At 41.9% G+C, this 15,583-nt stretch overlaps 1 protein-coding gene across 6 annotated transcripts in view; it reads right to left on the minus strand.

The window, feature by feature from the left end:
- The window catches only part of ADGRA3 (adhesion G protein-coupled receptor A3), a 107,039-nt gene that overhangs the window by 76,673 nt on the left and 14,783 nt on the right, over nt 1-15,583 (minus strand). For 3 of the 6 annotated variants that reach the window (XM_057726679.1, XM_057726678.1, XM_057726677.1), the window contains exon 2: nt 1,286-1,357. In XM_057726679.1, coding sequence (XP_057582662.1) covers nt 1,286-1,357 — 72 coding nt within the window. Of the gene's footprint in view, nt 1-55; nt 158-1,285; nt 1,358-11,347; nt 11,567-11,663; nt 11,772-12,056; nt 12,498-15,583 lie in introns of those variants that run through there. The other 3 variants (XM_057726680.1, XM_057726682.1, XM_057726683.1) reach the window with 3 other exon arrangements.

Genomic DNA, 15,583 nt, shown 5'->3' on the forward strand with positions numbered 1-15,583 from the left:
AAGCAAATCTCAGCTCAATTAAATCGCGTCAAATGCCCATTCCTGCACCACTGACCACGGACTGTGTGTGGACTGTCCTATCAACATAAGGCCCCGAAATGAGGTGCAGCCAGCATCCTCTGAAGCACAAGGACTATGTGGAACAGAACAGGAAGCCCTGAATGAAAACAGAAAAAAAAAACTGAGAATTAAGCACTGCTGTACCGAGCTCATTTTACAGGTGTATGTGTATACAACGTGTACATATACATGTTTTTACGTGTACATACACATGCATGAATACGTTGCCATACTATGTATATGTAAATGCATATATACAACCTAATTTAAAGACATTTGGTCTCAATGAGAAGAACAGAAACATATACACAAAAGGATGACGAATTCTACATGCTACGTGCTTAAATAACACATCTGTGATCAAAGCAATAAAGTCCTGCGGGGATCAACTGTGGGAGAAGATGCTAAGTGAAACAGTCAAGGAAAGGCCACACAAAAGTAGAAAAAGTGAAGCAAAGAGAATTAAAATGAGGAAAGTTGTTATCGAACAGAAATGGAGATGCTCACAGCGTGACGGGCTCCCTGATGTGTCTGAAATGTTATCCTAAGTGTATGAGTAACAGGGGAGTTTGAAACTTGATCCTAGAATAGCATTCAGCACACAAGCAAATTAAATATCCACTATGTAAAATTCACCAAGGCAAAAAATAAGTGCAACTTGTCACGCATCTTATCAGAAGCAAAACTAGACCTCATCATGAAGCAAAACAAAATTATATCACATTCAAAGACAGCAGAATAAAATACCAAAGGTTATCAAAAGTACTTCTCCCGGATGTGGTTTTTTTTTTTTTTTTTTTTAATTAAACTGGACTATCTTATAAGGCATACACATCATGACAGAATTCAAAACAGGACTGATGCTTTAAAAGCCACTGGACATCAAACTATGATGCTGGCCTGGTTTGTAAATGAAGTCACATCCACGTTGACTGGTTATGCGTTGTCCATGCTGCCTTCTCCAGACAGTGGCATAACTGGGTCACTGTGACGGAGACCACATGGCCCCACAAAGCCTGAATTATTTAATATCTGGCTCTTTACAGAAGCTTGGTCCTCCTCTGCTTTAATGGGCTGTTTTTTACAGTTCAATTCTGAGATGTTTCATAATAAAATATTGGGAAAACAATTTTTATTTTGAAAAGTTGAGAGTTTAGTAACAGTCTTACCATGAAAACACATTAAATAAAATACGAATGAGAGGTGATAATAAAAGAATACTCACAATCTTTCAAGGAGACTTAACCCAGAAAATGAGCCATTCTTCAGCTCGGATATTTTATTGTTACTCAGAATCCTAAAAATGACAAAAAAAAAAAAAAAGGTAAGTTACCTAATATATGTACACCATCAATATCAAAGTCATTTAGCTTATGTTTCAATCTAAATATGAGGAATTCTACGAAGTCATTTATTACCCAAAGAATTGAGACACCTGACAAAAAAAGGGAGCTTCCATCTCTTTGAGAAATGACCCAAAATACTAATTCGCATATCTTGTCACATCTTAAATTGTTTCTGTCACAGTGAACAAAAATTTTGAAATAAAAAGGGAGAGAAGTCAACACAAAATAACTCTAAGTTCAGTATAAGAATAAAGAATGCCACGTACATTTACATAATTAATCAACTCATATAAGTTGAATACTTACTTAAAAACTGGAAACTTAATAGAAAAATGCAGAACAAGTGCTGTACAAAATACTTTAAAAGAAATACAGGGGGCTTCCTAGGTGGCGCAGTGGTTGAGAATCCTCCTGCCAATGCAGGGCACACGGGTTCGATCCCTGCTCCAGGAGGATCCCACATGTCGCAGAGCAGCTAAGCCTGTGCACCACAACTATTGAGCCTGTGCTCTAGAGCCCGTGAGCCACAACTGTTGAGCCCATGTGCTGCAACTACTGAAGCCCATGCGCCTAGAGCCCGTGCTCCACAACAAGAGAAGCCACTACAATGAGGAGCCCGCGCACCACAATGAAGAGTAGCCCCCGCTCACCGTAACTAAAAGAAAGCCCGTGCACAGCAAAAAAAGACCCAATACGGCCAATTAAATAAATTAAATAAATAAATAAAAATTTTAAAAAAAATAACAAAAAAAGAAATACGGTATCGTCTAGATACCATTTCAGTAATGCCGAATATTATTTGTAACTTAACCACATATAAATCTGTACATGTGAAAATGTGCTTTTTGCACACACTCACAGACACAGGTAGCTGTAATACAATACTACATCTCCTGTATTAGGACGATGTTCTTAAAAAATATGACCTGGAAACAAACAAAAAAAAGATTTGAAAGAAGTCCTAGTTGAGCCACCCCCATGGCAGTACGTGCCTAAGAGCAGACAATGTGTACATGACCTTGCTTCCTCTCTAGGCTCTGGAACTGCGCTCCTTTTGCAGCTTGGGGTTGTGAACTTTCAAAGATGCGAACGTGCGTTCGCATGTCCAATTACATAAGTTAGTTCACGTGTGTGGCGTACATTGTCACGTGCATGCATCCCCTACAAGTGGTTGTTCTTTTAATGAAGACCTGATGGAGTTGGAGGCCCAGAGAAAGGACTGAGAAGAGGAAGAAGTAACTGAAGAACCAAAGAGATTCATGACGCAGGAAATGGCAAGGAGATTTTCTGTATCTGAGGAGGCACTGTCAGTATTTGAGGCACAGGACCCGAACATGGAACGGTACACAGAGGTTGCAGCAGCCGTTCAGAATGTAATCCAGTGCTACTGTATCACCTATGACAAGAAAAAAAGAGCTACGGCCGAGACATCACTGGATCGTTTCTTCAGGAGGGTGGACAGAATTGAGTGCAGCAAGGACCCAGCACCTGTGCCGTCCACGTCAGCTGTGAGTGACACGGCAGCTCGCCCTCCGTCTCCTGTTGCTGAGGATCCTTCAGCTCTACCAGCTCCCATCTCCTCTCCCTCCTCCTGTCAGTAACTCTTCCTGCCTGGTCACTGGATGCCAGCCCGTGTGCCAGCTGTCGTACTGCACTACTGTGCTTTTCAAGGCACTGTAAGATTTTAATTGTTTTATATTTTGTGTTTGTTTTTTATGTGTTATTTGTGTGAAAAGTATTATAAACCTGTTACAGTACTATAGAGCCGACTGTGTTAGTTGGGTATCCATGCTAACTTTGTTGGACTCGCAAATGAACTGGACTTACAAAGGTGCTCTCGAAACGGGACTGGTTCGTGTGTAGGGGGCTTACTCTACGGAATTTCCATCAAGTAGGAGAAAATGCAAAAGCTACCTTATGTGGAGGAATGACAGCCAGATAAGGTAGATGAAAAAACCAAGGCATAGAAAAGTTAAATTAATGACCCAAGATCACGTTAGCAGAGGCAGAGTCCGTTGTGAACGCCGGCACACTCCTTTCCAAACCCCCCACTCTTCAACACACACTGATGTTGGTCACCAGCGTTTTAGGCAGAAAGTCCTCCCTCCCACACGGTGCCGCACAACTCCAGGGGGCGCCCTCACCCTGGGTGCAGGCTGAGTGCCCCCCGCCCACCTGGGACGGCGCAACACTGCACGGACAGCTGTTGAGAGAGAGAGTACCCCTGCGGCGTAAGATTCCAGGCATGCGCTTTCAGCTTGTCTACGCTCATCTTTCTTTAAGAAAAAAAAAACAAACCACAACATGTATGAAAACAAGCAAAAATGGCCATTTGACTGGTTTTCCTTGGCTTTAAGTGAAATTTTTTTTTAACCCCACTAATGCAGGTGAACATTCACAGCATTTTCGTGAGATGATCAGGGCTTCTAAAGTCCAGCATGCTTGTGCCTGAAGGCCAGCTCTATCACTTTCAAGTCACACCAGTCGTGGGCAAGTCACTCCACTTCTCTGTAACAGAATTCCTCATTCATGAAGGGGAAGAACAGCATCTACCTCGTAACTCCAGAAGGAAAGCAGAAAATGCCTAACACACTCCATGCGTATTACGTTTCAGATTCTATTTCCTTGGTTCTAAGACACACATCTTCCCTCATTTTAATGCTTCTGAAGCCAAGAAGTATCTGACAATCAAAGTATATTACTACATAGTAACTTCTCTCTCCAAGCTGTTACTAAAGCAAGGATGGTGACCAAAAACATGCCCAGAGGTCCCGGGGCGGGGGAGGGATAAACTGGGAGACTGGGACTGACACATACACACTACTATACATACAAGAGATCACTAATAAGGACCTGCTGCACAGCACAGGGAACTCTGCCCAATACTCTGCAATAGCCTAGATGGGCAAATAATCTAAAAAAGAGTGGACAGATGTATATGGATAACTGATTCACTTTGCTGTACACCTGAAACTCACACAACATTGTACATCAACTATACTCCAATAAAAATTAAAAAAAAAAAAAAAACGCAAAGGAAAAATTATTTGTATCCTCAAGGAATTTGCACTTAATGACAAAGAAATTAAATCATAATCACATTCAGAAATGCAATCTGGAATGTGAACTCTAGATAATCAGCAAAGACAGAATTTAGGTGCCAATGTAAAGCTTAATATTCCATTCTTACACCTTGGGGCAATTTTCACATTAAAAAGATCAATAGCATGGACGACAAGATTTTGTTCATTTTAACTAAGCATAAGTAACCTTAAAATAAAGATTCAAGTTTAAAAGAATGCTAATTAAAATACCATTTTCTCTAATCAAAACTGCAAAAGGTTTTTTCAAGTAAGATAGTAGACAGGGGCAAAAGCAAACTTGGACTTGGACATGGCCACAAAGGTCACCGGAACATTTCTCCAGCAGCCTAGCAGTCCACACCCAAGAGCAACCAGCCTTGCTTTGCTATATAGGCACTGATGCTAAGCTAACAAGTTACCAAATCTGACAAAAATATATTCAATGACCTTATTTAGGCGTGATTTATAACAGACAAAAACTGGAAACTATCAAAGAGTTGTTTGTGTAAGAGGAGGAGTTAAACGATGGTATACCAAACAACAAAAGTTTATATATCCATTAAAAAGTGATGCTTTTAAAGGAAACTTCATAAAAAGGAAAATGCTTACAATCAGTTAAAAAGCAAACAACAAAACTAATACCCCTGATTGAAAAGAATGCAGAGACAAAAAAAAAAAAGAAAGAAAAAAGACTTGGAAGAAATGCACCGTAATGATGACTATATTCTTGATGAGCTTTCTGCTTCTCTTATTCTTTACAATTTTGCAGTATCTTCTGCAATATCTAGAATAAGACTTATTTTTAAAATATACTTTCTGATGATAAACATAATCTTAATTACCAAGTATAGCCTGAAATTGAGTTAATTTTGACTATAATTATCTCTTAGAAATAAACAGTGAAGGAATACTTTATGCTTTGAGATGAAAGACACATTTCTTCATTTTCATTCAAAAAAGATTTATGTAGCGACTGTTTGCAACTTAAAAAGCAGTAGTGCAAAGAACAATATTACTGATATCTACCCAAAGTTTTGAGATCTCACCAGTAATAAATAATTCAGTCTGTGACAAGTCACTTCACTTTTCTAGGTAGACTTCTGTTTCATCAATTTTAAGACGGGAAAGATTAGGCCAGAATGAGCTCCAAGCTCCTTTCAGCTTCTTTTAATTTTCTGTAATTATTCATGTTGTAATGAGCAAAGCTGACGAGCTTGATGGTGACTGAGAATTTATAACCAATAAACCAAAAGTAAGGAAACAAAGAAAAACTACACAATCTACCAAGCTATCCTGTTTCTGTATGAAGAATGAAACCCACATACAGAAGTAGCTTGGGAAAAAATGCCAGGGTGGTGACTGAATTACACTCACTGAGATTTGGCTTCAGCAAAAGGACTGTCATTTGCTCAAGTCATAAAGGCTTTAGTACAATAAATGATAGATTTTATTGAGAGTAAAAGGGAAGACATTTCATCACACTTAAAAAGTTATAACTATAACCTTAAAAATATAGTTTACAACCTCATGTTAATATATTCAGTCTAGATATTACTTGATGTGTTTAAGGATTTCGTGCAAGAAAACAGGATCGGCGTGAATAAATCTACCCTGCAGACAGCTTTTATACTCAATTTTGAGACGGAGGGACTGTGGAACCAGCAAACGCATAATATCGTGTATCATTACAACCTAAAACCTATTCGTAATCAATATTTTTGCTGACATCTTTGAAATTTCAAACTTTCTAGGAGGTAACTAAATGAAAAATATAAAACTTGACCAGAGCTATAAAGCTTACATATACCCACTTCTGTTCTATACTAATGATGTTACCACGATGTTATCTATAGACAACACCTCTTGAATTTAAACACAAGAGTCTGATGTCCATTGCTACCATTTAACACAGAAACTAGTTACTCTGCTATATCATTTATGCTGAAACATGAAAAAAGCAGTAAGACAATGTAGATGGATTTTTTTTAAAAAAACAAAAGTTTATGGGGCAGAAAGAAATAAAAATTAAGCACTACAATTTCTCAGTTGCATGCTATTCCAGCTCCCAGGATGGAATGCTGTTCACAGCATCCACACCTCATATGTCAGAAGACACAGAATAATTTTCCTTTTGAGAGGAACTGAAAATATACTTCAAAAGCATTAAATATTCAGAGTAAATACCAGGAATATAATTTTAAGAGTCAATATAATTTCCTGAGGGAAAAAGAAACCGACAATCAAATAGGGTCATTAGGGTTGAATGGTGTTCCTCAAAATGTCCCTCCAGCCCCTGTAAATGTGACCATACTTAGAAAAAGGCCATTTGCAACAGAAGTTAAGGGTTTCAATATGAAACTGTCCTGGATTGGGGTAGGCCCTAAACCCACTGACAAGTGTCCCAGAAGAGAAGGGAAGAAGACTCGGAGGGTCATGTGAAAACAAGGGCAGTCTCAGAAAGAGAAAAAAAAGAAAATGGAAGGCAGGCAGATTTACAAGCATAATAACCAAAGATTCTCCAGAACCAAGGAAAGGCGCAAATGGGACTGTTTTTAAATGTAGTATGTTTTAAAAGCTTCTTTTTTGACTTTTTTTTAATGTCAAAAGATAAACATTATTTACAACTATATCAAAGACAGAGGACTAATTTCCCAAATATATAAAGAGCTCTTTATAAAAAAAAAAAAATCTCCAATAAAAAACCTAGGAAATGCCATGAACAGATAGTTGTATGAAGGGATATACAACCTCAATCACAAGAGAAATGTAAATTACTAAAATAAGACACCATCAATTACTTATCAGAATGGGGAAAGATGTGACAATACATTTTACATTCAGAGGGAAACAGCCACTCATATTTTGCTATAAATCAGTACAATCACTATGGCAGGCCAAAGTACAAATGCATATATAATATTTGACTCACTTATTCCCTTCTGGAAATTTACCCTAAAGACATACTTGCACATGTGCAAAATACAGTACATTTAAATATATGTAATTATATATTTAGATAACAAAATTATTCATTGCACTATTGTTTATAAATGCTAATTACTGGATATTTAAGTTGGTCCCAGGCATATGGGATTCGTTTAAGTTATCCATTAAATGGATACCATGCAGAATGGAGGGGAGAAGCTCTAGCTATTTCTACAAAAAAACCATAGATATACTGAACACTGAGGGCATACATTTACATATTCAAAGTTTCCATCCTCTGACATTCCTGATTTGCAAAAATAATAATACAAATTGATTCTGTACTAGATGTATCATGTAGAACACCACCTGTTATTGTTACATCTTTATCAAGTACAAGCAGAATAGACAATAGGGCTAGGCTACACTCCTGAGTCACTGACCTCAACGGGCACACAGCCTAAACCTTTAGGGCCACCTGTGATCAGTTAACACCAGAAATGTTCACTCCTCAAAAGGGACTGTTTCCTGCTCTGCTTCATTTATCCCACTAGAAAACTGGTCACTCCCCACATTCTCCTGGGGACAGCCAAATCCAACCCCACCTGTTTTCGTGACAGTCCATGGGCTCTAAGCATGGTTTTTATGTTTTTAATGGTTGAGAGAAAACCAAAAGAATAGCTTATGATACATGAAAAAAATCTATGAAATTCAAATTTCAGTGTTCTTCAAGTTGCACTGGAACACGACCATGTGTTCACATATCGTCTGCAGCGGCGCGGAGGCTATGACGGCAGACTTGAGCAGTGCCAACGGAGACTGTCTGGCCAGGAAAGTCGAAAATATTTACTATCTGGCCCTTTACAGAAAAAGTTTGCCAACTCCTGTTTTAGCGTAGTCTGTCTCAGCTTATTCTGTTTTCAGGCCAATGAAGACTGAAAGCTAACTTCTAAATTAATTCTTCCTAGTAAGTAAGAATAAAAGTATCTACTGGATTTCAAAACTCTTCATCAATCTGAAAAATCTTTATTTTAAAATCACATTTAATTCCACATGCCATCAGCAATTACGCACATTTTGTCCCAAGTATTATCAGTTTGTTCACCAATGTGTCCTTGTTAATTGGATGCATTCATTTATTCATTCCTGCAGAAAAAATCCTGGGTGGCATGCTTCAATCCCTGTGTGTCAAAAAGTGCTTTGCCTTCACTCTGTCACATCATCTTGTGTTAACAGCACTTATTATGTGACATTACTCTGTTCAGATATCTGCCTATTTACCACATCTCCCATGACAAGGTAAAAACTCATAAAGCGTAGGGATCTTTTCCAACTTGACTGTCACCACATCCCCACCCAAAAAAAAAGGTCATAATGGTGAACATCTGAGAGACCCTGTCGTGCAGCCACTCTTCCCTACGTGCACACACACTCACTCACTCCTCACAAAGAACACTGTGAAACCAGCACTATTATTTTTTCTTAAACAGTAACGACAAAAATTTGCAAGATAGGCAACTTGCCCAGGTTCATATTCAGACCAAGCAGCAGAGTGAGAATTCACACTGTTGCCTGACACAGAAGTGACCTGTGGGGCAGGGAGGTGCGCTTCCAGACAGACCCTGCACAGCAGAGCAGGCAGCCCACCACTTCCAGCTGCAGCTGTCCAGAGGCTCTGCCTCAGTTGTCAAGCAGAAGCCACCCACTTTGCGGGCAACGCCAGCCCAGGACTGGGCGCAGCAGTGATAGGCAGGCTCTCCACTCCTGGCCAGGGCGGACTCCCCGACGGTCCTGCTCTGCGCCGGAGCTCCCTGCTGGGCTGGCCAAGACCTTCCCGGAGCTGCACGTCTGCTCCACCCAATCCTCCTTCCTTTCCCCTCCCTCCACAGGTGCTAGACCTGCATCTCAATCCAGAGGTGTTCCACACCCTCTTCTGCTTCATTCTCCCTTTCTCTTTCCATAGTTATTTCCCCGAGCAAACATCTTGTTCTTCTAATCCCACTCTGGCATGTGCTTACTGGTAAGGTGCCCACAATATCTGTTCAATAAATGAGTAAAATAAAAATACGGCTGGGTTTAAGGTTTTGTGTTCAAAGATCCCTCTATAAGGAATTAATGATACAGCATTTACAATGTCCGGGCATCCGGCCATAAAGATAAGACATACAAACTTCAGTCCTGAGCTCACTCCTTGTTCTCTGAGACTTACGGAAAAAACTGGGCGGGGGTGGGGGGTTCAAAAAGTCTACCAGAATATGTCTAGTTTTCTTCTTTTAATATTGCGATAAAAGTTGTCCTAAGATACTTTTCCCCCACATTTTAACCCTTCTAAAATTAGAACCATCTTAAAATGGATATCCAAAGAAATGTCCAGCTACTAGGAAAAGGAATAAGTTATGAATTTATCCGTAGTTGTCACTACTGGTAAAGATACAAACTGTGGCTGAATGTGAAGTCTGGATCCTTAATTACGGCTTAATGTTTATACATTAAGATTTCACTGTGATACAGCACTGAAATAAAAAGCTGTGTAATAGAAGACCGCATATTATACGACAGTCAGCATAATTAAAGGCAGCAGAAATGTTAAATCCCCCAGAAGTTAACATTTAGGAGAGGCTGGTGGGACTCATTCACGTGTCATGGAGAACTATCACTCAAGCAGCTGATGTCTCTCACAAGCCGCCAGCGACTTTATAAGGGAAGCAGTTAAACTCCCAAGGAAACATGATTAAAATGGGGGGGAAGGGCGGTGTTGGTAAATTAACCAAGTAAAAGGCGCAAACAAAACCCTAGTATTCTTTATAGACAGCCAGATTATACTGCCAAGACCAAAGATACAAAAGAAAAAGATCACTTTTATTAAAAGCTCAGTGGTTTATGATCTATGCACCATGATGTCAAATGTCTTAAAATACATCTCTCATACATAGAAAGAAAAAGGAACTGATAAAGGGGTAAAGTGTCATTAACAGCAAACTCTGGCAAATCTGGGTATAAAATACATGAGGGTTCTACAGATTATTCTCCTTCTTTTAACTTTCACGTAGAGTTTGAAATTATTTTTAAATAAACACCACAAAAAGCTTTGTGTTAAAATGACACTCTGCAGAACAAGCACGGTCAAGTGATTCCGAAGAGCTCTACATGAGAAGGCTGGGTATCCGCTTAAGTACTGAAGCAGTGGCATTTCATGGTGTGGGAAAAAGAAACAGACACTTTTAGAGAAACCAGCTCCCTCACTCAAAAGCTGTTTGAAAACAGGCATCTGACTGTTGATGGCATCTTAGAACCAAATACTGGCTGCTTTTTTCCTCCTCCATCTGTTCCTTAAGTTGGTTGGATACTACGTCTCGTAGACCCATCCTTCACATCTCTCAATTCTTCTTCATAATTCTTAATCCTTCTGCTTTGAATATTGAGGGAAATCCTCGGCTCGGTTTTCCCAAGCACTAATTTTCTCACGTCTGAAGTGGTTCCCGTTTTGCTCTTCAGTCCATTTACCACCCCCAGCGGGCACGTTCTAACATCACCACCTCACGGTTACCTTCCCAGACCGCCTCCTTTTCTCGACAGCTCCTTTCCCTCGCCAGCTCCTGCTCTACGGATTTGCCCTTCTGTTGGATCTGAGGTTAGGAATTAGAAGCTTCCTGTATCAACTTTTCCTTAGTCATCCTGCGGACTTCCTCTCACGTGCCTGACGACCCGCGGCTGCTCGCTCATCTTTGCACGTGGGGGTCTGGACAGATGCGGACTCCTCGTTGCACAGGGTTTCCTGAGCACACGTGAAAATAATGGGGAGTGGGTAGGAAAGGGAGGTGCGCAAAACGCCTTTATTTCAAGGCACAGAGTCTCATATCCTTGGAAGGAAGGGACACAAAAGAAACCGGAGGTCCCAGATGCAAACTTCAACCTCCGGCCACAGGTACCCACCGGTATTCTGACTTGGCACATCTCCCAGCTTATTTAAAACTCAGCTGAAGGGCTTTGCTGCAGAGGCAAACCCTACCGCCAAGCCCTCTGAGTCAAAGTCCCTGAGCGCGGAGCTGCAGCAGCTGTTTCAGGGCTGTTCCTTCCTGGCCGTGCCCTCTCCTCTCGCCCACTTCTGCTGCCACTCCTTAGAGCTTCGGTTGTCGGGAAGCTCCCAGGATCCTGTGAAGAAAATTCATTTGTCTAGTTATTCCCACGTCTGCCTCTGTTGGGTTGCCAGTTCCTTCGCCGTGCAGCGTTGCCATCCTTCTGATCCCACCTGTTTTATTTGTTCCACCGTGCCTCTGATGCTTCTGGAACACCGCAGCCCCCTTCTCAAGTTTTCAGCCCCATTCATCATGGGCTTGTTCATATTTTTATGTTTCTTCTGTTGTTTTCAACAGAATTTTGGAAGGAAAGGAGAGAAAGTAAATAAGCGTGGTTCAATGCACACCCACTGAGGGGGTCGTAAAAGAGTCACTTCCTAATGGTGAGGGCTCCTTCCTCTCCCACATCCTCTCTGCAAGCTGAATAACTGGGGTCAGGCTTGCCGTCTAAGCCCATCCCACCCCCTCATGCAGGGAGGCCAGCCTTTCCCTTGATGAAGCTGCCAAAACCCACACAAAAGCCTCAACCACCTTGACAGAATGACAATGTGTCATCACAAGGGTACCTGTTAAGACAGTATCTCATACGTCACCCAAAGGTAAAGCTCCAGGTCCCTGTCACTGAGCACACCCACTGGCGCGTGCCGCAGTCATCCCGGTCGTCCAGCATCCGACCGCCAGAGGCGAGAAGACAAGGGAGTCGGATGTGGGGCCTGCTGGAGGGAGCTGTGATTCTGTTCCCTGACCTGGTTACGATTAAACAACAAAATTCCAGTGAGCAACTTTTAAAGCTCTTACTTGCTGTACTCAGTGATGCGTGCATTTGTTGAAACTGGGGGAGAGTTCCGTAGACGAAGCCTGCCTTCGTGAAGCTGTAAGCAACAGTACTGCCAGCTTCAATCTCTGCAAGGTAAACAATTTGTCTTACAATGCTGTGTTCGTTTCTGCTGTACAACAGAGTGAATCAGCTGTATGTATCCATATATCCCCACATCCCCTCCCTCGTGAGCCTCCCTGCTACACTCCCTACCCCACCCCTCTAGGTCACCACAAAGCACCAAGCTGATCTCCCTGTGCTCTGCAGCAGCTTCCCACTAGCCATCTATTTTACACTTGGTGGTGCATATATGTCAACGCGACTCTCTTACTACATCCCAGCCTCCCCTTCCCTATTGTAAATAGTGCTGCAGTGAACACTGGGGTACATGGATCGTTTTGAATAATGGTTTTCTCAGGGTATATGCCCAGTCGTGGGTTTGCTGGATCATATGGTAGTTCTACTTTTAGTGTGTTAAGGAATCTCCATACTGTTCTCCATAGTGGCTCTATCAATTTACATTCCCACCAACAGTGCAGGAGGGTTCCCTTATCTCCACACCCTCTCCAACATTTGTTATTTCTAGATTTTTTTTGTTTAAATTAGACAACAAGTCGGGACTTCCCTGGTGGCCCAGTGGTAAAGAATCCACCTTCCAATACAGGGGATGAGAGTTCGATCCCTGGTCAGGAAACTAACACCTCACATGCTGTGGGGCTACTGAGCCCACATACCTCAACTAGAAAGGGGGGGAAAAAACCCACACACCATAATTAGAGAGAAGCCCGTGCGCCACAGCTAGAGAGAAGCCCACGCGCCGCAACAAAAGATCCCCCGTGCTACAGCTAAGACCAAAGGCAGCCATAAATAAATAAATAAATAATATTAGACAGCAAGTCAAAGATATCACCAGCTGACAGACCCATACCACAGGGTCACAATATAACTTACCAGCAGACCCTTGATGTTTACATTCACATTAATAATCACACCAAGCCAACCGGGGTCCACCTAGGCATACGTTCACCCTTAACTACTCAAGTGGTTCACTAAGTAACCTTTCAAGTTACTGAAAGGTATTCCTAGCAAAGACCTGACACTTTTTTTAACGCCTGTTTTTTCTTATACTTATTTCAGATTCTTTATTCAGTAGTTTTATAACTAAAAAGGAAATAATCTCTTTTCCTGCTTTTGCATCAAGCAGTAACTTCACATGTAATCAAATACCATTTGGTTAATTAAGAAAAACAGAAGGGTTTCTTACACCATACTAGCTATTCTTTCCAAAATGCTTAAAAATGAAAAATTGTTTATTAAATAACCATCTTAGGAACACATCAGCTCAATGAGAAAAGGGAGCCCATTTTTCAAGGTGTCTGTAACATCATAAAGAACACTGGACAGTTAATATTTATGAATATAATAAAAGCAAGTTTATTTGGCATTGTAATCACACAGAGAGCGTTCTGCTGGGACCAGAATGAGCTTCTTCTAAGATTCTGAGTCTGATTTTTAAAACGAAACTCACGATAAACCGACTCTGCATTGAGAGTATATTTGAGAATGTACTGTGTGCTGGAAGTGATATTAAAGGACACAAAAACAGACCTCGGACTAATATGACAGATGAATCTCAGTGTGAAGTGCTGCAAGAGGGATGTACTCTTCAGACGTCCGTTCAGGTCCTTCCATAAAATCTCACGATAATGATTCAAAGAAAATACAGAGTTCAAATGTTGCTGAAGCGCAGAATGATTAAGGGAAACATTTCTGAGCTTTGTTTTAAAAAAAAAAAAAAAAAAAAAGAGAGAGAGTAGAAATTCAAAGGGCAGACAGGAAGGGGAAAATCCTCTTAAACAGAGGTAATCTCTCTGCAGTTTTCTTTCGCTGCGTAACAACTCCCCACAGATGGAGTGCTGCAAATCAACACCTGTTTATTGGCACACAGTTCGACCGGTCAGAAGCCCAGGCACAGGGCAGCAGGCTCTCTGCTGAGGGTGGGGCTGGCTGCAGAGGACCCGGGTACCAGCGGTGGGGATGCGCCTGAGTTAGTGAACGGGGTGGAGGGATGTGCGTACACACGTCACCCGGGAAGCGTTCCTGCCAGAGTCACGCTTGAATCGGAGTAGTGAGAAGTGGCCCCTCGTAATCTCAATTTCCACTTCCCAGTGTGAATTTCTGTCCCCTTCCTGTGAAGGTCTGCAACTGTGCTTTGGCCAATACAACACACGAGTTACGAGTATGAGCTCTCACGTCAGACTGCCTCAGCTCAAAGCCTGGTGCCACCATGTGCTCCCCGGTGACCTCGGGGAAATTAATGAGCTTCTATGCCCCACCTGCTCAGACACAAAACAGGGACCATGATGATGACATCAGGGACGTAAGAGCACCAACAGCACAGCACACCCCTCAGAGCCCTTCCCAGGCAGCTGGCACGCTTGGCAAACATTATTCTGGCCCGTTATTTCTAACAGATCATCTGTCTTTTATGATTAATTTGTAGGAGGTTCTTAATATATGCGAACCAGCATCTTCCAATACAATCTTCCAAAACTTCTTCGGCAGCTGGTCCAAATGCTGGGTGCCAGTCTCTCATGAGACGATCGTTAGAGAGCACATTTTGGAAACTATGACCAGGAAGTGAAATAATTATTTCTGACAAGGAAAGCGCTTACTACTAAGCGTAGAATCTAAGCAATTCTGTGGGTAAGAAAACTCCTGAGACCTTCGCAAATTTAAAGCCACTCTTTTAAGGGAGCTGTTGAAACTCTATCAAACAGGGAAGCACCCTGATATGTACACAATGCCACATGACCCTGAGATTATGAACCCAAACAATTCATCCAGTCATGAACGGAGCTGTGGGCTTCCAGGGCCGTTGGCAAACAAGGGCACGTGAGCCACCACCTCCCCGTCCCGTGCCGGATCAGGGCTCAGTCCCGGCACTTCCCTGCTACGCTCAGGCGACACTCCTCATGGCTGCTCCCAATTCCTAAGTGCTGTCATTCAAGAAATCTACTTGCCACATCGGTTCCATGGCAGAAACTCTATCAGAGGCGATTATGACCTCAATGTACTTTTGATACCTGGGGGAGGGATGGGGACCAGGAACTGACCTGCCCGCTGGGAGTGAGTGAGGCGTAGAGAGTCAACAGGGAAGTGCTGTGACACAGAACCAGCTGGAACGCTGGCGTCAAAGGATGCGTCATAAATGTGGTAATTCGGGCAAAGCAGTAAAGGGTGGGGTCGGGGGGGGGCACGCGGTGGGGGGGGCGG

The sequence above is a fragment of the Hippopotamus amphibius genome, chromosome 3 (assembly GCF_030028045.1).
Source record: "Hippopotamus amphibius kiboko isolate mHipAmp2 chromosome 3, mHipAmp2.hap2, whole genome shotgun sequence".
In the NCBI taxonomy this organism is placed as follows: domain Eukaryota; kingdom Metazoa; phylum Chordata; class Mammalia; order Artiodactyla; family Hippopotamidae; genus Hippopotamus; species Hippopotamus amphibius.